We start from the raw sequence: 22,995 nt of genomic DNA, 5'->3' as shown, positions 1-22,995 counted from the left end.
GCACTCTATGAGTTTGGCAATGTTACTCTCATTCCCACTTGCGCAACATGAAAACCAAGGGTCTGGGCAGTCAGGGAAAAACCCGAAAAATATCCAGAGGTTATAGTGGCAGCATCCTGTGTGTAGCTGCTAGCATCAGAAAGAAATGGCTAGATGCCTGCCTCTTTCATAGGTGTGTTCTATATATATGTATGATCTCCTTTTGTATAGATTAGTGTTGGGTGTGTGAGGGTATAGGGGAGGCAGTAAGGGTAGGTGTGTGAAACTGAGGAGGTGTGTTAGGGTGAGGATGTGTGGGTGTGTATGTCTGAGGGTGAGAGGATATATGGGGTACCTGTGAGGGTGAGTGTATGTGTGGTGTGTGGTATCCTTTTGTATTTGAGGAGAAGCTCAGAAGACAGGTACCTGGAGACCTGTTAGTCCCAGGCAACTGAAGGTTGGGAAACAATTCAGACCATACTTTCCCTATGTCCTGTCCTTTTGAATGGTTGAATTTTTACAATAGGCACATGTTACTGTTACTGTAAGGAAAGACCCCTCTTCTCTGTGTCATGTGAAAATGCCTGTGAAGGATATGTCTGAAGAAGGCCCAGCCTCACCTTTGCATATTCAGTGGAGCAGAAACCCCTTGTCTCCTCTCTGAACAAGATTCCAATCTTAGGGCCATTTGATGTGCTAGCAGCTGGGACTCCAGAGCTGAGGCAGAGAGAGAGTGCACTCCATTGTCATAAAAGACACAAGGTCAGACCCCTTCCAGAGCACCCTCTGCCTCCCCTTCAGCTGACCCCACAGTGTGACAGAGCCTCCTGTGGGGAGTTTGAAACCTCTGTGTCTACAGCCCTGGGAGGCTCAAAGGCCAAGGATGTGAACGATTATAATACTAGAAAAGATTCAACCTGCCCTGGTGGTCTGTGGGACCTAAGCAGTGAGCTTGTAATGATTGACTTGTACTGAAGATGTGCCTTATATGTCTGTCTTTCTCACTGATGTTGTCATGCCCCATATATGCTGTGCAAACCACATACTAAGCAGAGTTCTAAGCACTTTATTGCATGTTAGTTGCTCAGTCGTGTCCAGCTCTGTTGAACCTGGGTGGTGGCTCAGACGGTTTAGCATCTGTCTACAATGTGGGAGACCCGGGTTCGATCCCTGGGTCGGGAAGATCCCCTGGAGAAGGAAATGGCAATCCACTCCAGTACTATTGCCTGGAAAATCCCATGGACAGAGGAGCCTGGTAGGCTACAGCCCAGGGGGTTGCAAAGAGTCGGACACGACTGAGCGACTTTACCTTACCTTACCTTCTGCATTGCAGGCAGATTCTTTACCATCTGAGCCACCAGGGAAGCCCTTTATTTTATATACTTTATTGTATACTAAGCTGTTTAATCTTCCAAGTATGACTGTGAGGGGGGATTAATACTCCTGTGGTATAGATGAGGAAACTGAGCCCCAGGGTCCCACAGCTGATTCATGCCAGAGCTAGGATGTGAGGACAGGCAGTCTGGCTGCTGCAGCCTGGCCACCTCACCACTGTACCAAAGCCTCAACAATAACTGAGCTGTTCTGTAAATGGGCAAGTAAGTACAGGTCTACAATCCCTTATTCGCAATTCTGAAATCTACAAAAACCTCTGGAAGCCAGAAGTGTCTTCCCAACTTTGTCATCAAAACATGACCTGGGAGAGGGGTAGGAGGGAAAAAAAAAATCCTAAAGTGAAGTGAGGCTCAGTGCTTCCACTGCCAGGGGCACAGTTTTGATCCCTAATCAGGAAACTAAGACCCCACATGCCCCATTATGGAGCAAAATAGAAAAAGTCAAGTGGGGTTATTTATATTCTTCATTTACTTCCTCCAGCGTGCCTTTTCACATTTTTTCACAGAAATATTGATTTGGGGGATTATTAGATGTCACCCCAGACATCTCTGGTAGTATTACATAATATTCAGCATTCACATCTTGGTATCTTTCTAAAGCCTAAAGAATTCTAAATTCTAAACTATATCCAGCTCTAAAGGTTTTGGGTAAGGGATTGTGGACCTGTATTAATAAGGTTTTGTGGTAATAAACGTGTTTTATTTTTACAGTTCTCTGGCTGTATGGTGAGATAAGTTAGAAAAAAGATCAGGTATGGTCCCCACCAATGGAGGCACAAGTGCCCAGGTGGACCCTCAAGGCTCCCTCAGCCCTGGGTACACTTAGGGCCTCCTGAGAAGAAGTGGAACTTTTTCTCTGGGGAAGGAGTGGAGGCAGAACGTTTTTGAGAAGAAGCAGATAGAAGGAGGCTTCCGATTAGTCTTCCTCTCTTTGAATTGGTATAGCCTGGTCACCCTTCTGTACCCCACACATACCCCCAAGGTTATGGGGGTTCAGGTTCCTCTATAGACCCTCCAGAGCCACCTCCTAGTTTTGATCTCACCCAACCAAGTGTAGCCCTTAGAATGACAATCTGCATGGCTTCTTTGATGCAAGGGGTGGGGTGGAGGGGGCCAGTATATTCAGGGAGTCTTAGATATAGGGTCTGGCTTCTGTAGTTACGAACACTGGGCAGAATAGGCTGGAAGTTCCTGTCCAGTTCTGGGCTTCCCTGTGTCTAGGACCCTGAATACTTCTGGGGCGGTGGAATTAAAGGGGCAGAGAGGCCATAAACTAGAACAGTGCCATAACAGACCCTATAGGACAGCAGCAGGGCCCCAAGCACCTGCCCCTAAAGGGTATGGTCTTTCCTTCTTCCATTAGCCTCATTGGCTAATTGGCTTAGAAACTGCCAGAGGGCAAGGGACATGCAGTCTACATCTGTCCTGGATATCCATCCACAAACCCTGGTGGTTTATCCTGCTGGTTCTACTTATTCTGTCCACCCAGCCTCCGATCTTCTCATCAGAACATAACATTTGCAAGAAAACCTGGGGCTCTGGGATCAGGGGGCTGATAGAAATGCCTATACTGCCTACCCTGGCCCGAGGGGCCTTCCTCCCCTTTCCTCAGTCCCACTAACCGTTCCCTGGTGGAGTAGCCCCCACCCCAAACTTGACACCCCAGGCAGAACCTACCAGCCTTTTCTGCTGCCAGTGGCACCACTGTCCTGATGTTCAAGAGGTATCTGTTCCATAAACAGATTATGAAATCTTTGGTAACTGGATCGATTTTATTTTGTTTTAATCATCTCCCTTATAGGCTAGTTCAGTGTTTTGCCCATATAACCATAAAATACATTTTAGGAAAACAAAACAAAATTTAAAAAAAAATATATATATATATATACAAAATAAAATAATATATTTTGGACCTAAAAGGATCCTGAAGCACCTCTTTGAACCCCTGATAATTTGACCCTCTCACTAACTGCCCCACCCCCATCACACTACTTCCCTCTGCTGAGGTTTTGAGGCCTCTCACGTTAGAGTCCTTCCTGTCCAGGCTGTGAGCTCTCTCTCAAGCGCATTTCTTTTACCTCCATCCACACCCCAACATATATTGGTTTATGTCTGGTGCAGCTGCAAAAATTGAAATAAAGGAACATGATTCAGTTACCACCCCACAACCAGTAGAGTGAACGCAGGGATCTAATGGCACCAAGGGATGAGCAGGCTTAGAAAACATGGCTGTCTCCCATAACCCAGGTTTTGCTCCACCCCCATTTTTGTTTTTTGGCTTTTTAAAAAATATTTATTTATTTGCCTGCCTCAGTCTTGGTTGTAGCATGTAGGACCTTTGTTGTATCATGCATTGTGGTACACCGGCTCAGTAGTTGTGGAGTGTGGACTTAGTTGCTCTGGGGCATGTGACATCTTAGGTCCCCAACCAGGGATCAAACCCAAGTTCCCTGCATTGCAAGGTAGACACTTAACCACTGGACCACCAGGGAGGTCCCTCCACCCCCATTTTTGTTTCACTGCTTAGTAGCGGCTAGTCAATGGTCCCAACCAAAGTCTGGTGCTCTGAGCCTAGCTGAACCCGCCTGGACATCTGCCTCTCTTGGCTTCCTTCCCCAGCCACCGCTGCCAGGAGAGAAACTTGTGAGGGGACAGAAGGCAAATGCAGAGGGAGTTTGTCTTAGCCTTGAGTGTTCCTCTCAGCTTCACCGATGGACACCATGGTTTCAGGAGTGGACAGAGGCAGGAAGGCAAGTAAGGAGGGTTCTGAGTGCCCTAGAAAGGGCATGGGAATATGGCAGGGGTAGGTTGGCAGCTTTGCAAGGGCTCCTCCCTCAAATCCTTGATCTGAAGGAACAGCCTTCCTATCCAGCAGGGCACTGACTTTGTGTCCTGAGGGCACGGCCACAGGCCTCTCTAGGGAACTGCTTCCTTCTGTCAGCCATCCTGGGCTGTGGCTCAGAACTGTGAGGTCTCTACCCACAGACCCACCCCTGGCTCAGCCTGTGGGGGGAGTGCTAAGTCATACTTCTAAGCCTCAGGCCACCCTGATGGCCTCCCTACCCCCATTTGCACAAATCTCACATGCTAACCACTCACTCAGGAGTCCTGTCCCAAACCACAACTTCTTGAGGGGCTATTCCATTCAGAACAGAATTCTCTGGTTGTTCAGTATGGCCTGGTGCTGTGATTATGTGTCAAATGAATGAAGGAATTCACTAATGAATAATAATGAATCATGGGTATTCAAAGAATACCATTAGAATCCAAACTCTCCAAACAGCAAGTCTTTCTCACCATATCATCTCCAGTACAGCTTGACTCACCCAGTTTCCCTCACTGTTCGGCCTTGCCTCCCTTCCTCCCAAGGCCATCCAGAACTCAGAGACCCGGACGTGCCTGCCCTGGGTACCATGATGAATTATGCAGGATATCCAAGCAGTCACGGCCTGGTCAGATGGGAACTAATGACAAAGGCCAACAGGAAGGCCCAGCCCTGGGCTGGTATTTTTTTTCTCCTCTAACTTCTTGGAAATGTTCACAGATCAGTGTGGCATCAAAAGCATAATCAAGGACATAGGTTCTTTCACAACTGTGTCTTTCTAGACCTCCTTGCCCCAAACTGCCACACAGTACAAATGGAACCATACAACCTCATCTCAAAGCAAACAGCCAGGGAGGAGGGGGTCAAAATTTCAGCTGTCTATGCCAAAGGCCTGTCCCACCTTACTCCATGGTGCCAGAGTCAGGATAGGGAAGAGACCCAGGAAGCCCGAGCTCTCTGCACCGCAGCCAAGGCAGAGAAGAAGCTGGGCCAGTATTAAGGAAAAGCAAGGCTGACCCACTGGTCATACTCACTCTGTCCAGCCAGGACCTCTGGAATCTGACAGGGAGGAGACAGTGCTAGGGCATGGTGGACAAGCCTGAGTCTTGAACCCAAAAGGTAGAGACAAACCAGAATTATAACATTAGAAGGCATTCTGGGGACTCCCCTGCCAGTCTGGTGCTTAGGACTCTGTGCTTCCAATGCAGCAGCTTGCAACTTCCATCCCTGGTCAAGAAACTAAGATCCCATATGCCATGTGGCACAGCAAAAAAACCCACCACCAACAGCAAAGTCCTGCTGTATAGCACAGGGAACTATATTCAATAACCTCTAATATACCATAATGAAGAGAATATATATATGTGTAACTGAATCACTTTGCTGTATGCCTCAAACTAACACAATATTGTAAATTAACTATACTTTGATTGAAAAAAGGCATTCTAGAGGTCTTCCGTTCTAACCCCATATCCCAGAGTTCAGTAAACTTTTCTTGTGAAGTGTCAGATAGTAAATATTTTAGACCTTTCTGGCCACAGTCTCTGTCTAAATATTCACCTTTGTTTTCTTGTCTTTCAACCCCTTTAAAATTTAAGAATTGCTCTTTGTTCTTGAGCCTCACAAAAAGAAACCAAGGGCCAGATTTGCCAACCCCTGGGTGGTCAAGCCCATGCTACACTGCTTCTCAGATACCTCTGACAAAGCGGTTCCCAGTGCCTGTGTGACAAATGCTTGCCTCCTCACCATAAATTGGAATATAATCATCTGCCATTGTGTGGGATTCTTCAGCCTAAAAAGGCTGATGTGAGTTTCCATGGATAAATCTGAAATCAGAATCCTGAGAAAAATGCCCTGGCAGCCACCTTCATTGCTGAGCCCTAGCTCCTGAGTGCCCTCCACAGCTCTGTTTTCCCAGTGCCCTGGGACAATGACACCTGAGGCCCTGTGTGTGCCAAGTGGTCTGCTCCAATTACCCAGAGCCCCCAGCTGAGTTCAAGAGAAGGCTAGCAGTCCTCTGTGAATAGGAGTGTGCCTGGTTGCTGAGGGCGTACAGGTTGCAAGAGGGCTTAAAACCAAGCCTCCTGTATACCCTGGAAAATATCAGCTAGGTTTCACTACATGAAGGAAATTAAACAAAGCCCCCTCTCTCAGGTGCCACTTAGATTTGAGGGGAGGTAATTTAGAAGAGAAGCAAGATAAAATAGGTACTGAATTAGGTCTTCATTCAACTAGGTATTCTTGAGAATGGGTGTCCACTATATGTTTAAGTCATGTTGGTTCCTTCAGGATGCTCCTCTAGCCTCCTCTCACCATCTTCTTTTACTTCCTTGCTCTTTCTCCAGCTCTCCTTCCCACCTGGGCTCTGCTCCCTGGGGCAAGCAGGAACTTGCTTTCATAAGCAGGCCCCTCTTCTCTTGGTCTGCTCCCCAGCTCTTTGCCCACCCACTTCCATGTGCAGTGGAGAACCTGCATTCAGGGATGGGGAAGTATTCCAGCCTTGAAACTCAATTCCAGTTCCTGTTGCACATATTACCCACTGTGGCTTCTCAGTCATGACCTCCAGGATGGCTCTCAGATTGTATATGGGAGCTGTTTTCTAACAAATAAACACCATGGATATGTGTCCCACCTTACACAGGGAAGACCTGGGTTTCCACTCCTGCCCTCTCCAGAATAAAGGCTCTCAGAACCACTAGGATAACAGAGAATTCCCTGTCAGTTCAGTGGTTAGGATTCTGCACCTCCACTTCAGTGGGGAGGAGTTTGATCCTTGCTCTGGACCCTGCTTGTTGAGGACAAAAAAAAAAAAAAGTAGGATGACATATGGTGTGTTATTTTTCCCCTCAGGGTTCCAATCACTTAAACATACTTGAAGTAAGAGAGAATAAGAGATAAGGGAGAGTTTCTTCTGAGACTTATCTCCTACAGGAAAGTAATACAGTGGCAGGTGATAAAAACACAAAAATAACTCCAGTGGGCACTGTTCTAACCATTTTACAATTAATCCAATTTTATAACAACCCATGATGTATGTGCTAGGCTTCCCTGGTGGCTCAAACAGTAAAGAGTTTGCTTGCAATGCAGGAGACCTGGGTTCAATCCCTGGGTTGGGAAAATCCACTGGAGAAGGGAATGGCAACCCACTCCAGGATTCTTGCCTGGAGAATTCCATGGACAGAGGAGTCTGGCGGGCTACAGCCCATGGGGTCACAAACAGTCAGACATGACTGAGCAACTAACACACACATGATGCGTGTGCTACTATCATCTTTATGTTGCATGTAGGAAAACTACAGCACAGGGATGTTAGTAACTAACCCAAGGTCATACATAAAATGAGTAACAGAGTTGGGGTCTGAACACAGGCTGGTGCTGATAGCTCACGGTGAAAGGTGCAACTTTGGGACCAGGGACCAGGCTTGATCACTCAAGAGCTTTTGTGTAGCAGAGTTTTATTAAAGCATAAAAAGGGACAGAGAAAGCTTCTGACATAGACATCAGAAGGGGGGCGAGAGTGCCCCCACTTGCTAGTATTATCAAGGCCTTATGTACTTTTCCAGACCCATTTTCACAACATACATCTTAAATTAACAAGATTAGAACTAACAACAGAAAGGTCTCACCAGACCCGCTCCCATAATATACATTTTAAGATGACAGGATTAGTCAAAAGGTTCTCAATAAGAAGAAACATGTCCTTGAGCAAGATAAATTGTTATACTGACTAAGACAAAGCAATGTAGAAAAAATCGTTTGTCCTTTTCTCCTTGAGACTCCCAGACCCCTTTCTCCTTCTCGAGGGCTCAGGACCCCTCTCTCCTCCTCCTCCTCCTCGGGGACCCTGGACTTCTTATCAGCCTGCCTAGGCATTGACTCTCAGTGCCATCCTCTGGGAAGAGTCTCCTTCAGGAGTTTATGCCTAAGGAGAGACCTGAAGCTTAATTAGGCATTATACCTACGTGAAGCAGCGAAGTGCAAGCCTTCTAGGTGAGTGAACAACATGCCCAAAGACAGAGGCAACAGCCTGGCAAGAGTGTGTCAGACCTTGATTTCAGGTAAATGGTACTGGTAGCTGGTTGCCCTGAAATGAGCGCAAATGACCCTTCAGAAAATTTTTTGTCCATTTGGAAGCTGATAGGGTAAAATATAGGCTGGAAGAAATAGAAATAGAGAAGAAGACCTAGATTTGAGGAGATAAAAATCAGCAGGACTTGCTCCCAGCAATTTGTTGGGTTTTACTTATTTACTCTGCAGTTATATAGGGAATATTAGCTGTATATTCAGCACTATGATGGAGCTGTGTGTACAGTGTTGAATAGTGCATTTATCATTCTTGCTCTGTGTTCAAGCTCAGGCCCAGAGAGGAAGGGCACGGGATCCAGGGTTGGCTGAAGTTTCTGTTAGGGCAAATGGAGTTCCTCACACCAAAGTGACCAATTAGTGAGGTCACTTTGCAATCACTCCAATGGGTCTTGAACAGCACCTTACTGAAGCAGAACATATCAGAGTGATATGAATGCCTCAAGGAAAAGAACAATTTCCCCAAATTTTGTTTCTGTCATATATGTGGAAGCCTGTATTGGATCAATATGTGCAATGTACTTCTTACTGAGGGCCAAGTTAAACAAACAAACCCTGTAAACCTTGGGTGACAGATGACCAAACGTCTATAACTCTGTTACTCCTTGAAGGACCCTATCATGCCTTACGCATTTTCTGTTGTTATTGTTCTTATAATGTGGACAGATGAAAGTGGGTGGATAAATGGATGGAAGGGTTATTCATGCATATGATGAATGAATGGAAAGACAGAGGGATGGATGAAAAATGAATGGTTATTTGGGTAAGTGGATGAGTGCAGGCATGGAAAGAAAGTGAAGTCGCTCACTCGTGTCCGACTCTGCGACCCCATGGATTTTAGCCTACCAGTCTTCTCCGTCCATGCGATTTTCCAGGCAAGAGTACTGGAGTGGGTTGCCATTTCCTTCTCCAGGGGATCTTCCCCACCCAGGGATCAAGACCGGGTCTCCCGCATTGTAGGCAGACACTTTTACCGTCTGAGCCACCAGGGAAGTCGCATGCATGGAGAGTACATGCTGAACGGAAGGATTATAGATGGAGATGAAAAGATCCACAGACGAAGTCGGTGTAGGGTATGCCGAGTCTAAGGTGTCTGAGGGCAGGTAGCAAGAAAGGGGTGAACTGATCTGAGAAGGAAAGTTGGAAGCACCCAGGTTTTTATGCGAGATTCTTCCACTTCACGGCCACTCAGGGGCACAGCAAACTCAATCCCGCCAGGTTCCCACAGACCACACCCTCGAGGGCGGGAGCCTCGGAGTCCTCCCTACCACAAAAGCCTCTGGGTAGACGGGGGTCGGAAATACAGGGCAGCACCAGAGCTTGGTCGCCGCACTTACGGCCCTTTTGGGTGCATGCGGAGACGGGCTTTCCTGAGCAGCTGCTGGACCCTCTGGGTCTGGCTGATTAGAGAACTAGTGGCTTAAATTGATTTTCTCGCCGCCTCCACCCATTCTGACCGGGCAGTTTTTCCTATCTGTGGTAGCTGAATGGGCGGCCGGGGTTCTTGCCTGGCGAGTTTCCGCGGGTACCATAGAGACGTGGTCCTCCGCCTGCCCAGTCCGCCGTCTCCCGCGTGTTAGCGTGCCTACGTCATTTTCGGTTGCCTCCGACGGAGTGAGGAGCGCCGGCTTCTGAGGAGAAAAACGCCGCCGGGTCGCGGACGCCCGGAGGCAGGCGAGAACCGTGGAGTGGTCTGAGTTTGAACGCTGAGTTTCGAAGGGAAGTGGGGGGCCGCAGCCTGGTTCTTTCCCCACTGCCTTCGGAGGACAGCTGTGAGTTCAGGGAGCGCCTGAGAGAAGGAAGCAGGGATTCTCTGAGAGCCTGAGATGGGAGAGCAGAGTTGGGGACAGCTTTGAATCACCAGCGTAGCTTGGAGGCAGGTCCGCAGGTGCTTCCCCTGCTCCTCGGCTCTGAACTGACGCATCCACACCAACCGGCAGCGCGTAAAGATGGCTGGCAGTGCCACTACTCCTAATCCCTTGCAGACACTTCAGGAGGAAGCCGTGTGTGCCATCTGCCTAGATTACTTCAAGGATCCCGTGTCCATCGGCTGTGGTCATAACTTTTGCCGAGGGTGTGTGACCCAGCTGTGGGGCAAGGAAGATGAGCAAGACAGAGAGGAAGAGGAAGATGAATGGGAGGAGGACGAGGACGACGACCAGGCAGTAGGGGCCATCGGTGGATGGGGCAACTCCATTCGGGAGGTTTTATACCAGGGGAATGCTGACGAGTTGTTCCAGGACCAAGAGGATGATGAACCCTGGGTCGGTGACGGTGGCATAAGGGACAGCATGGATTATGTGTGGGACCAGGAGGAAGATACGGACTACTACCTGGGAGGCTTGAGACATGACCTGAGAATTAACGTCTACCTGCAAGAGGAGGAGATTTTGGAAGAATACGACGAGGACGACGAAGAGCTCTACCCTGACACTCACCTAGCCCCGCCTCCAGCCCCTCCACGGCAGTTCACTTGCCCCCAATGCCGAAAGAGCTTTAAGCGTCGCAGCTTTCGTCCCAACTTGCAACTGGCGAACATGGTCCAGATAATTCGCCAGATGTGTCCCACTCCTAATCGAGAGAGCCGGTTGAATGATCAGGGCATCTGCTCCAAACACCAGGAAGCTCTGAAACTCTACTGTGAGGTGGACAAAGAGGCCATCTGTGTGATATGTCGAGAATCCAGGAGCCACAAACAGCATAGTGTGGTGCCATTAGACGAAGCGGTACATGAGTACAAGGTGAGCAGCATGGGAGAATGTGGGGATTTGAAGGAAGTGGAGGAAAAACCAGGGCAGCTGGGTACTTTGTAGCTGAGCCCCTTTTTTTTTGTGAGGGATGAGGCACAGAGTGAAGAGAGATGGACATATGTGGAGAAAAGAAACATTGGCTGAGGCTGACTGGCTTCCCCAGAGGAAACTGAGTGAAGACTAGAGAGAGTAATCAGGAGCTGATCACTAGCCTTACTCCCTTTCAATTTGCCCAAGTGTAAGGGGGTACAAGTGACAGACTCCTCCCCATTCCCCGACTTAATTTCCCTCTTATGTAAGTACTGAGTCTATACCTGACCAAGACTCTAGGACCCTTAATACACAGGAATGGAAAGCCATAGTGCTTGTAGATAACTAGACATTTAGGACATCAGCACAAGCAGTGTCAAAACTGAGGACTAATTGGTAGACCAAAAAGCCAGGGTGTGGTTCCTGCTAATAAGAGCAGCTGGACATACCTGCCTAGTAAAGTCTGGAGTTACTTTCCTGCCTTCAGTGGGGCCCATTTCCCCTGTAGAGAAAGGCAAAGGACATAAACATCAGAATAAACCTGCCCCGATCATTGTCCTTACCTGTTACTTTATCATAGCGGAATAAGTTAAGGGATTTAGGATCAGATGACCTTGCTCTAAAACGTACTGTCTAATCTTGGGCAAGCCTCAAACTCTTAGCTTTACTTTTCTCCTAGGCTTGTTAAGATTAAAAGAGATCTTACATGAAAGTATTTTATAAACCATAAAGCACTAAACAGATGTTTCTTTGGCTTTCCTATAGTTTCCTCTAATTTTTATGGGTTCTGATATGGTTAAAACCTTGCTTTCTAGTTCTGATCTGAGTATTAGAGAATTATCTCAGTGACAGCATGAAGATTGTCAAAAAGCCTAAATGACTCCTAGCAGTACCCAAAGGAGAGAAAGGTTGTCTTCAGGTCCATAACAGTCTTAGTAGCAGTTGCTCATGTCTCAGTAGTGCTTTACAGTATATAAAGTGTATTTTCTCATATTCTACAGCAGTGGTTTTCAAACTGTGGGTTTTGACCAATTAGTGGGTCTTAAATGGGTCATGCCCAGCATTATTTTTAAATGAAATGAGAAAATATCGAGTGCATGGGAGCATAGTAAGGGTAAGTATTGTTTTATGAAACTTTTAAATTATACATACACAGGTGTATACTTGGGCCACAAAACGTATCACTTACTCTGGGTTGTAGTCAAAACACAAACAGAACCCTGCCCTACAGGTATTATATATTATCATCCCTCACCCCCCCCCACCTCACCCCCGCCCCATTTCACAGTAACTGTTGGTAAGTACACAGTTAAGACACAAATCTTCATTACAAACCATTGCTAATTCCATCATATTAATATGATTTAAGGATAAACCCCAGTATCTGCTTTCCCCCCAGGGTAATAATTAAGTTTGCCTATAGAAGAAACTATGTCCTGTACTTCTGGGGTTTAGTACCTAACGCTAAGGAGAGGAGGTAACCTTTCATTCCTCTGCTAGGATTTCCTGAAAAGAATTTTTGAAACCAAAATTTTAATTGAAAGCTAGTTTAGACAAGAGAAAAAGAGGTGATCTCTTTATCTTGGGAAGCCAGCTAACACTTATTTGAAACCTCAGAAGTTACTTATAAAGCACACTTGTAAGTATAAACAGCACAATCAAGTTAAATTGGAGATAATCCCTTTCAAAATATATACTATTTAAAAGAAAATAAAACTTTTTTTTTCCAAACATATACCAGAACTTAGGTTGATGGTGTTAACAAATACAGGAATTACACTGAAGAGGTAATAATTGTGTAGGCCTTCTTTATATGGTTTAGTTTTGTTTTTTATTGGTAAACATGCATCTTACAGTAGCATGATTTAGAACCTTATGATACAAAGTTCTCACAGTAATAGTTAACATCATATGGAACTGTTTTTGTATAATGGTTTATTTAATTTGCTATACATTAGCCACCACACAGTTCTGGTTACATTAAATTCTCTCTTGTCAGCTATTAATTCACCAAAATTTTAACCTCCTTTGGAGGTGATCAAGCTTTTTTAGTTTTAGGGGCTACAGTAGGAAGTTGTTACTCATAGACTCAAGGAACACGTTAGTGATTTTCAGAAATAGAAAAGAAAGCATTCTCTCCCCCTCCCTTTACACATTATATCAGCATTTCTGGGTATGAGGAAAGTTATAGTTTATGAAATCATACTTAATATTGTAATGTTAAAAAAGATTTAATTTTTCATAATATAAGAAATAAATTGGAAAGAACTCCTTGGCTGGTGGGAATACAAAGACAGACCAAGAAGTATTCAGAGTAAAGCCTATAATCAGTGAGGTATATAACAAACTGTATACCCAGAGATGTTTGTTGTAGATATGGTACTGTTCATACTGTTATTCCTTAAAAGTTTAATTTTATATAAGAGCCTTTTTTAGCTCTGAAACACTTACTTATTTACATCTTCCATTTTGTTCACCCCATGAGTTAGAGTTCGTCTTGACTCTTCAAGCTAGAATCAGAGGATTATGAAAGTAAGATCGTTTAGATTGACCAAGGGTACCGTTAAATGGTGTCAGGTTTTAGCCAGCAGATGGGTGTATAAAAAGAAAATGAACAAAGATTTCACTTGTTGAGGCTCAGGCATAACTGGATGCCTGTATTGCCCTGCCACCCAGCTGCCGCCGGTAAAACCATTCATCGCTCTGCAAGAGGGACCAGAGGCTTCCATCATCAGTACTCCTGTTTTTCTGTTGTTTCCCTTGAGGTAGCTAAAGGTGGCAGCCAAAAAAAGTTTTGAGGCTTTTATCAAGTATGTATTCATGAATGATGCAGAAGATAGGGTCAGCTTCTTCAGTTATCTGAAAGTGTTGGGCAGTGACACATGACAAACACTGTTAAAAGTTATGCCACTAAAAACAGTGAAGTATTCTGCAAAGCACAATTCTCTGCAGTTTTAAGGTTGGACAGTATTGGAATATTAATAAGAATCTTCAAAGGCCACGAATGCCTAATACTAAATAACTCTTTTAATTGCAAAGGAGAAAAAAATGGAGAAACTAGTGAAACCTTGCATTCCAAGTGCTGCCATAACTTTGAGAGGAAATTGAGGAATTTCAGAATTTCTTCATCAACTTCTGCATCTGAATTCATTGACTGAGCCTATCAAACACCAGGTTTAAAAAAAAAAAAAAACAAACATCAGCTCATCCTTCTTTGCTGTTAGTTGAGATTAATCTACTGATGAAGAAAACTGTACTTTGCTCTGTTCAGAGTAAGACTTTAAAACTCTGGATGTGCTATTTTCACTAAGCCTAGCACTAAAGACAGTATTTTTGAAGTTGTATGAAATGAAATTGGTTGGAAGAAAAAAATTAGAGAAGTATATGTTAGTGGTGCTACAGCAATGGCATGCTTTAGATCTGGGTCTTTCTCAAAAATTGAAGACAACTGGCGAGATGTACCGTAGCAGTCACCACCAAGCATTAACTTCATCAGCCTGCCCATAATCTACTGGAAATCTTAAGCCTTGCTGTCAGCATAACTGTTTTGAAAAGTAGTCCATATGATCCCAGTTTGCCTTGGTTTTCAAAAATCTGAATGCTGTTCAGAGTATTTTCTGTCACGCATTGAGTTTCCTTGATCAGAAAACTTGGTTCACCTGAATTTATGGACAGAACAACTAATTTGGGACACCAATGATAAAGAATCTGTACTTTAAAACTTAAGTAGAATTTAACACATTGAAGCTTAAAATACGTTGACCCTGAACTGTCAAGGAACAGACACCAACATCACTGCTTGTTATGAAATGAGCACTTTAAGCACTTGCCAAAAATCTCTACAAATAGCAAACTCATGCAAAAAATGTCAATTTTCTTGGCTAATCTTTCAAGAACCAGATTCGTGAATGTTATTTCCAGGGGAAAAAAAGGGAAAATCTAAAACTATTTTGGGTGATGTTTTGTTGACCTCTTAAAACCTACCTGTGGTAGCTTTGGGAAGAATGTCTCATGTTTCACACTTAATGTTCAATTCTCACTGGAAGAACTTCAGGAGTTTGTAGAACTCAAAGTTGGATTGTTTTGACTAGAAATTTTCAGATTTTAATCCTTCATTATTCCATTTTTCTCCTTGTATCTTTAAAGTTTTTTTTTTTTAATTGATATAACTAACTGTGGGAGAAAACACCACAAGAGTGTTGTCAAAGCAGCTTGCATTTTGTTGCATTTTCTACACCATCCAGGAAAGAAAAGGCTAAACAGTGGTTATTATATCATTTGAATAAATTTTTGCTTTCCAAAATTTACCATTGCTTTGATTAATTTTAGTAATGAAACTTAATTTTGTAATTTTAAATAACATTGAAGGAAGGAGAATGTGAGGTGTTAAGATATATGGAAAAAAGGGGGTTACAAAACGTGGGTTACAAAAACATTTAGAAAAACTGATACATATCCAAATCCATCAGATGCTCATCTGTTTATTGAATGTCTTCCCTACTAGGTTCAGCTGTTGACTGCTGTATCACAAGTCAGACTGTTTAAACTTGCTCCTCTCTACTGTGGCTGTACCCTAGACCTCTTCTTCACACAGACTTGCTACACACCTGAAATCCTGAACTCCAATTGTACCATGACCTCTCATTCTGGTACAGTTAAACACACTCCAGTTATACATGCCCTTCATCTTTATGGAGGCCACTGTTCCACTGACTCCTAATTTTTTTCTTTCCCAATTTATCAGACACTTGCTAGCCTTACTTACTGTCCTTCTGACCCTGTACCTCATGATTAGTCTTGGCATGGAAAACTAATCCATGGTGTATTCTAGACCAGGGTTTTCTCAACTTCAGCACTCTTGTCATTTTGAGTGAGATAATTCTTTGCTTTGGAGGGTGGGGGATAGTCTATGCATTTGAGGATGCTTAGCAGCATATATAGGAGAAGGCAATGGCACCCCACTCCAGTACTCTTGCCTGGAAAATCCTATGGACGGAGGAGCCTGGTAAGCTGCAGTCCCTGGGGTTGCAAAGAGTAGGACACAACTGAGCGACTTCACTTTCACTTTTCACCTTCATGCATTGGAGAAGGAAATGGCAACCCACTCGTGTTTTTGCCTGGAGAATCCCAGGGACGGGGGAGCCTGGTGGGCTGCCGTCTATGGGGTCGCACAAAGTTGGACACGACTGAAGCGACAGCAGCAGCAGCAGCATCTATGGATCCCACCTACTAGATGTATGTAGCACTCCTCCACCAGTTGTGACAACCACAAATGTCTCAGACATTGCCAGATGTCTTGGAGGGAGTGGTACAAAAGTATCCCTGCTTAAGAACCACTGCTTTAGTCTCGGAAAATCTAGTCCTATCTGCAGACCTGCCATTACTAGCCTCACTTAGGCTGTATAGTCAGTACCTGGCAGGGGGGTTTAAAAGTGTTCGGGGAATAGCCTCACCCAGCTGGAATTTTATTAAATGCAGTCATAGCATCAGTGGATTAACTAAGACCCCTACTTCTCCCAGTTCTTGGCATACAGGTAACAGGGTCAACAGGCCTTTTTTAAACTGAGTTGCCTATATCACTGCCATCAAGGACTAAGATAAAGCAGTATATGAAATAAGATCTAGAAACGATGAATAATAAAAGGCATTCACTTAAGCTATTCCTTAGTTTCAGCAGAGCCATACGGCAGTATTTAAGAATTCAGAACTAAGACCAGAGCCTCTGTTCCTGTCAGAGTGGGAGTAGCCCTGAACTGATCCATCAGCCCTTAAAGCACTTCTTTAAAACTTAAGGCTCCTCTGCCATTGGCCATCAACCTCTGGTCCCTGTGCCATGCTTCCTGAAGCCTTTATAGGACCTAGAGATTCTATGCTGCTTCCCACCCCTTACCCCTGACCCCCTTTGGAAGCTATCCTATAACAGTGAAATTATCACAGATAGTTATTGACCAATAAATTTGGGTTACAAAGAGGAGACGGGGACAGTAGCCCTCTATACCAGCTCTAAGGTCTTTCTGCAATGATGGAAGTGTTTTAAATCTGTGCTGTGCAATATGGTAGAGGTACCACTGACTACATGGGACTTATGAGCTCTTGCAACATGATTAGTACAACTCATTTATTTTAAATAGTAACATATGGCTGGTGGTGGTTTAGTCGCTAAGTCATGTCCAACTCTTGTGGCCCCATGGACTGTAGCCTGCCAGGCTCCTCTGTCCATGGGATTCTCCAGGTAAGAATACTGAAGTGGGTTGCCATTTCCTTCTCCAGGGGATCTTCCTGACCTAGGAACTGAACCCAGGTCTCCTGCACTGCAGACAGATTCTTTACTAATGAGCTACAAGGGAATCAAATCATGTTGGACTATATAGTTCTATACAAAAACAGGTTGAATTTTGATCCTTCCTAGGACTCTCAAGCGGAGAAGGCAATGGCACCCCACTCCAGTACTCTTGCCTGGAAAATCCCATGGACGGAGGAGCCTGGAAGACTGCAGTCGCTGAGGATCGGACACGACTGAGCGACTTCACTTTCACTTTTCACTTTCATGCATTGGAGGAGGAAATGGCAACCCACTCCAGTGTTCTTCCCTGGAGAATCCCAGGGACAGGGAGCCTGGTGGGCTGCCGTCTATGGGGTCGCACAGAGTCGGACAGGACTGAAGCGACTTAGCAGCAGCAGCAGCAGGACTCTCAAGAGCAGTAAAGTCCAAAGGGAAGATGAAAAGGGAAAAGACAGTTTTCTCTTCTCAATCAGGAGAGAGGCTGTAAGGTTATATTTTTAGGTATAAAAGGAGAAATGGTGGCTTGTTTGTTTAAATCTGCCCAAAATAGCCTTGAGCCAGTTACACTTGTGATCCATATAGATCACATGTGGGAGATGTGACAGAGGAGAATTCTAATGGAAAGTAGCTAAAAACTTTACCCACTTTCCCAAAAGAGCTGGGGCTATAACCTCAAAATAGGACAAGTTTAAATATAAATAAGCTTTTCTTTGGTTTAACTTTTTAATGATAGTGTCTGCCCACAAATCAGAGCCCTTTTGGGGCAACAGCTCACCTGTGCATGTGGGAAGTACAGGTGGAGATGCCACAAGGCTCCTGTTATCAGGAGACCTGGTACTCTTCTCCCCAACTCTTCTGCTTCCAAAGAAGGGGGAAAATGGATACCTTAGGGATTTAAATTAGAAATAGCCTTAAAGAACAAGGAGGCTTATTCCTCCTAGCTGCATTCAGGCTGAGACCTTCCTTGCCTTTTCCCCCATCCTAACAGATTCAGATCCAGAGTTGGTCAGGGCCTTCTGGTCGACAGTTCCACTTGGCATCAAGCAGGGAAAGATAAAGGAGGATCCAGGTGGTCTGCAAGAGGATCCCTGGAAGTCACACCCTTTTTTTGACTACCATTTCCTAGGTGTGTAAAATCCCTTCTCTCCCTCTATAGCAAAGGATGGAATTTCTCAGCAGGCTCTGGCTATTTTACCCAAGTGAGAACAGGGAAAGGTTACATGGGCTGAGGGCTGTCTGCTTCTCAGCCCTCATATCTTGTAGTAAGCTAGTTAGCCTCAAGTTTCCATTTCAACACAATCTCCTGACCCTGGTTGATATGAAATTCTCTTCCTGGTAAAAAGCTGAGAACAAGCACCCTGGGTCACATTTTGTTTCTCCCTACCGCCAAGTGCTATTTTAAATCCTTTAACAAAGCAAAGAAGTTTGCCTTTTGCTGGCATTTCTTATAGTTTTGCCTGGAATATAGCCACTTGCCCAGATCGTGCCCACTTTCATAGCCTGTGGCTCTGCACATCTGGTAAAGCAGGGGTCCCAAACAGGGGCACATAGTAGGAGGTAAGTGATGAGAGAAACCAAAACCACCTCCCCACCCTGCCCCCACCCATGGAAAAACTGTCTTCCATGAAATGTTCCCTGGTGCCAAAAAGGTTGGGGACCACTGTGCTAAAGCACCCAGAGCCTGGGGAATGCCAGTCCATCTCAGGGAAGACCCACAGGATATGTTAGCAGCTTTCTGGGAGACTGTTAGACCTCAGATTTCTGCCTAAGACGGACAAGGGACCTTTCAAGAGATTAAAAAATGGCATGTGATTTCTTTTTAAGATCTATTCCCAGCATTGATTTAATGCCACATCCCTGCCTCTGACTAGGAAGAATGGAACAGGGCCTATAATTATAGTCTCACATTTCCCTGTCTTCAGCCTTTTGAACTTAATTCTTTAGGCCTCAATCATTACATAGCTTCTGTATACTGAACCTGATTCTAGACCCTGGAATGGAGGAAGCAGGGTAGAGATGGACTGGAAGAGACGTTCAACCCCTTACTCATAAGACCTTTGGTAAATCTATTCCTTCCTTTGTAAGAGTCTCATGATCCTCCAGGAGACCCTCTGGTTCAGCTTCTGAATTCTTCCTGTTTTCTAGTCATACTCCTCCAACCTAGCTTCCACTTTGACAACAAATGCCTTTCAGTAAGATCAAGGGTAGGCAGGAGAGGGATGAGATAATCTTTAAGAGACTGTCCTGGGCTTCAGGACAAAAGCACTAGGCTGAACTGCCCACCTTGGATTTCACTCTGCCTTCTCTCTTAAAATAATCATGCTCAAACTTGTGCATGCACACAATGCACAAGTTTGCACATTTCCTCCCCAAGCTGATCCCTCTGCCTAGAATGTCCTGCCTTTAACTACTGGTTCCTAACTACTCAGCCTGTGAGGCTGACCACCAAAGTTAGAATCTTCCACATGGGAAACCCTCTACCTGGTGCTGGGAATGCAAAATGTGAGCAGAAACAGCCTAATCCCTATCCTTAGGGCACTCACAGGAGAGGCTGGCAGAATTTAAGAGACCCAACATACATGGCACCACTAGTAGGACAGCATTAAATAAAGGAGCCTGACATACACCTGAGGGTCACAGAGGGCCTCCCAGATGTGGCAACTTGAGCTGAGACTTGAAGGAAGCTTAGATTTAACTAAGGTGGGGGGAGGCGGTGGTGATAAGACATGGTGGGCCTTCCAGACAGAACAATGCATATTCTGTATGGGAGAGAATTGATGGATGAGTTGGAGGAGCAAGGGAGGGCCAATGTAGTCATAACAATGGAGTATGGGGTATGCCAGAGCCAACCACACTAAGTCTGCAGAAGGACAGTAAAACGAAAGGAAGCCCTTTGCCCAGGGCTGGCAGTCAGGAGGCCCTCTGGTCCCGGCCATACACCTTTCCCTTAGATCCTCACCTCAGCATTCAAGAGAAGACCTCTCCTCCCTCTTGAATGCTGGCAGGAGGGGATGGAGAGGCCTCTGCTCCTGGAAATCATGAGCCTCCAAGAAGTCTGAAGGACCCTTTCCAGCTGTGTGGGTCCTAGGGGCTTCCTTCAGGAAATGAATGGTGAGACAGACTTCCTTAGAAGAGCATCTCCAATTTCTTCTGTGGGATTCTTACCTTGTGTGGACTAGAGGTGGTGCCCATGGGGACAAGGGAAATATGGGGCTGCCCAGGGACCAAGACAATAAGTAGGTGAGACAGCAGTAAGCTCAGAGCCAGGACTGGTTCTACCTACAGGGTGTGGGCTGCCTGGAAAAGTGGGAGGATACCTTGGAGGAGAGCTGAGTCTTCCCTAAAGGGCAGATGAGAGCCTCCAGCAGCCTTCCACCTCTCTGAGGTTGAAGAAATGCCCTGAATGAGAAGGAAGAGGTCTGGCCGGGGTAGTAAGTAGACTTTGTTGAGAAAGGCACAGCTGAGGGACAACACTCTTCTGGAAGGGGGCAGGATCTCTCTGCTAACCGAAACAACCTACAGCCTCCTCAACAGAAGTGAGGAGTCCAGGCAGATCCCTAACCAGGGCCAAGTGAGGGCTTCCATCCCAGGGGTCCCCAACATCTGCGATCTAATGCCTGATGATCTGAGGCGGAGTTGATGTAATAATAATAGAAATAAAGTGCACAATAAATGCAATGTGTTTGAATTATCCTAAAACCACCCACCCCCATGTCCATGGAAAAACTGTCTTGCACAAAACTGGTCCCTGGTGTCAAAAAGGTTGGGAACCACTGCAGCAGGGAGCCACAGAATGCCCTTGAGGGAAGCAGGCGTGAATGTGGCTGGGCTGCAGAGGTCACTCCACCCCCACCTCTACGCAGAGTCAATGCCAAAGAGGTCCCCAGCATTCCCAGGGTCAAGGCAAGGCCTCTTCAGCTAAAGACTGTCCTTCAGTGGCACTGTGGCCTGCGAGCCTCCCCTCCAAGAGAGGAGAGACCAGGTGGTGGCTGTAAAAGAGCTCTGAAGTGGAAAGCCTGAATCCTGCAGGGTCTCTGGTTGATGGGGAAGTCCACTACATCCCATTTCTCTCCTCTACTGGCATTGCCAGCTTAGTCCTGGTGAGCACCAGGGCAAAACCCGAATTCCCTCTTTGACCCCATAGGAGGGGCTACTGCCAGAATCATCTCAAGATTAGAGACAAGTGTGGGGAGAAGCCTGCGGGTTTGGAAAGTCACCTTCAACTGTCTCAGAGCAGAGGCAGGGCAGGGAGGACCTGGGAGGGGCTGGGAACCTGGGAGAGTAAGGATCGTCTGGAAGGCTTCTGGAAAAGAGTGGTGTTACAAAAAGGTCCCATCTTTGAGCCAGTATGAGGGACCTGACAGGCTCCTTTTAAACCTGGTTTCCTGGCACCCTGCCTCAAGAATGCAGATTCCACAGGGGTACCCTGGACAAAATTCAAGAAACAGCCGAATGAGGTTTTTCGAGGGGGAAAAAATATAATAATGTGATTGAGTGAGGGTGTCTTTGGAGAGTAGAGGTAGGAGGTGGAGGAGCAAGTGTTCTTGAGGACAGAGGAAATTTTGCATAACACATCTCACATTCCACAGAGATAACCACAGAATCACTCACCTCTCCATTGTGCTGAGTACCCAGGGAGGCTTAGTCATGGTCTGAGTTGTGGGCAGCAAGCTGGATACTAAGATGGGTAAAGGCAAGGATCTCTCACCATCACAGGAGAAACAAAATGCATGGGTAGGGACTTCCCTGGTGGTCCAGTGGCTAAAACTCTGTGTTCTGAATACAGGGGGGCCACAGTTGGATTCCTGGTCAGGGAACTGGATCCCACATGCCACAACTAATACAGGGTGCAGCTAAATAAACGTTAAAAAAAAAAAAAAGCATGGGTAAGGGTAGAGTTCAGTGTTGGAAAAACTACAGGAGAGCCAGCTGGGGATGCCAAGAAGGCAGATGATGGAACCCTTAAAAGAGTCCTTAGGCTGTGCAGGAACACAGCGAAGGCTGTTCCTGATGAGCCCAACTTGGCTGTGGAGGAAGGGAGAGGTGTGCAAGGCACCAGGAGAGTAGCTGCTTTCAAGGGATGGATTCTGGCCTTCTTCACACATCTGAGTAGCCATAGCCCGTAGAAGCTTTGCCACTGTCCCACACTGTTCCTTCGCAAAGGCAGGCCTTCTAGCAGCCTGCAAGGCCCTCTGTCAACTGCCACTCCCACCCCCACCCCCACCGCATTGGTTTGGTCCCCAGGGCCTTTAACGCTCCAGCTCTGGACTTTGGCACTGATTCTTTACTCGGATTGGAACATCCACCCATAAATCCCCAAAGCTCTCTCCTATATCTTTCTTTGTTAAAAATCTACCCCTTGAGCTCTTTTCCCCATCTCATTGGATGTAAACTCAAAAAACAAAGAAACAGGTCCCTTTTAACCTGTTCACAGCTATGTTACCAAGACCTAAAATTGCGTCTGGTAGCCAAGAGGTGCTCACTAAGTTCTGTGCATTTGCTTTGCCAGGGATCTCTCTGGGTGTTTTACCTATCTAATATACTCTCCACACCGTGTGAGGTAGGTACTATTATTCCCAATCTCATTTCATGAGAAAATAATACACGTGACAAACAGAAAAGAAATACTTGGGCACGCCTAGACACCCAGAC

At 45.7% G+C, this 22,995-nt stretch overlaps 1 protein-coding gene and 1 long non-coding RNA gene across 3 annotated transcripts; one reads left to right on the top strand and one right to left on the bottom strand.

The window, feature by feature from the left end:
* Nucleotides 1–9,926: 9,926 nt before the first annotated feature.
* Nucleotides 9,927–17,729, top strand: TRIM52 (tripartite motif containing 52). Of its 2 annotated transcripts, none has more exons than XM_052643291.1 (2): nucleotides 9,927–11,021; nucleotides 17,470–17,729. In XM_052643291.1, the coding sequence occupies exons 1-2, from the start codon at nucleotides 10,230–10,232 to the stop codon at nucleotides 17,578–17,580; spliced, it is 903 nt and encodes a 300-aa protein (XP_052499251.1). In that variant the 5' UTR covers nucleotides 9,927–10,229; the 3' UTR covers nucleotides 17,581–17,729. The 2 variants fall into 2 exon arrangements, with proteins under 2 accessions (XP_052499251.1, XP_052499253.1); XM_052643293.1 differs by lacking the exon at nucleotides 17,470–17,729 and adding an exon at nucleotides 14,100–14,612.
* LOC128050870 (uncharacterized) lies at nucleotides 10,262–18,222 on the bottom strand. The gene is made up of 5 exons (XR_008199698.1): nucleotides 18,119–18,222; nucleotides 13,512–13,570; nucleotides 11,510–11,562; nucleotides 10,719–10,851; nucleotides 10,262–10,367 (listed from the first exon to the last, which is right to left on the bottom strand). It is a non-coding gene; the product is annotated as an uncharacterized LOC128050870 (long non-coding RNA).
* Between the last annotated feature and the right edge of the window lie 4,773 nt (nucleotides 18,223–22,995).

The sequence above is a fragment of the Budorcas taxicolor genome, chromosome 7 (genome assembly GCF_023091745.1).
Source record: "Budorcas taxicolor isolate Tak-1 chromosome 7, Takin1.1, whole genome shotgun sequence".
Taxonomy (NCBI): domain Eukaryota; kingdom Metazoa; phylum Chordata; class Mammalia; order Artiodactyla; family Bovidae; genus Budorcas; species Budorcas taxicolor.
Note: the sequence above shows the minus strand (reverse complement) of the source record. Positions and strands in the feature narration are given on the sequence as shown.

Coding starts and splice junctions, on each gene's coding strand:
- TRIM52 (XM_052643291.1), top strand. CDS start 10,230: ATGGCTGGCAGTGCCACTACTCCTAATCCCTTGCAGACACTTCAGGAG. Junction 11,022..17,469: donor AAGCGGTACATGAGTACAAG/GTGAGCAGCATG, acceptor GATCCTTCCTAG/GACTCTCAAGCGGAGAAGGC.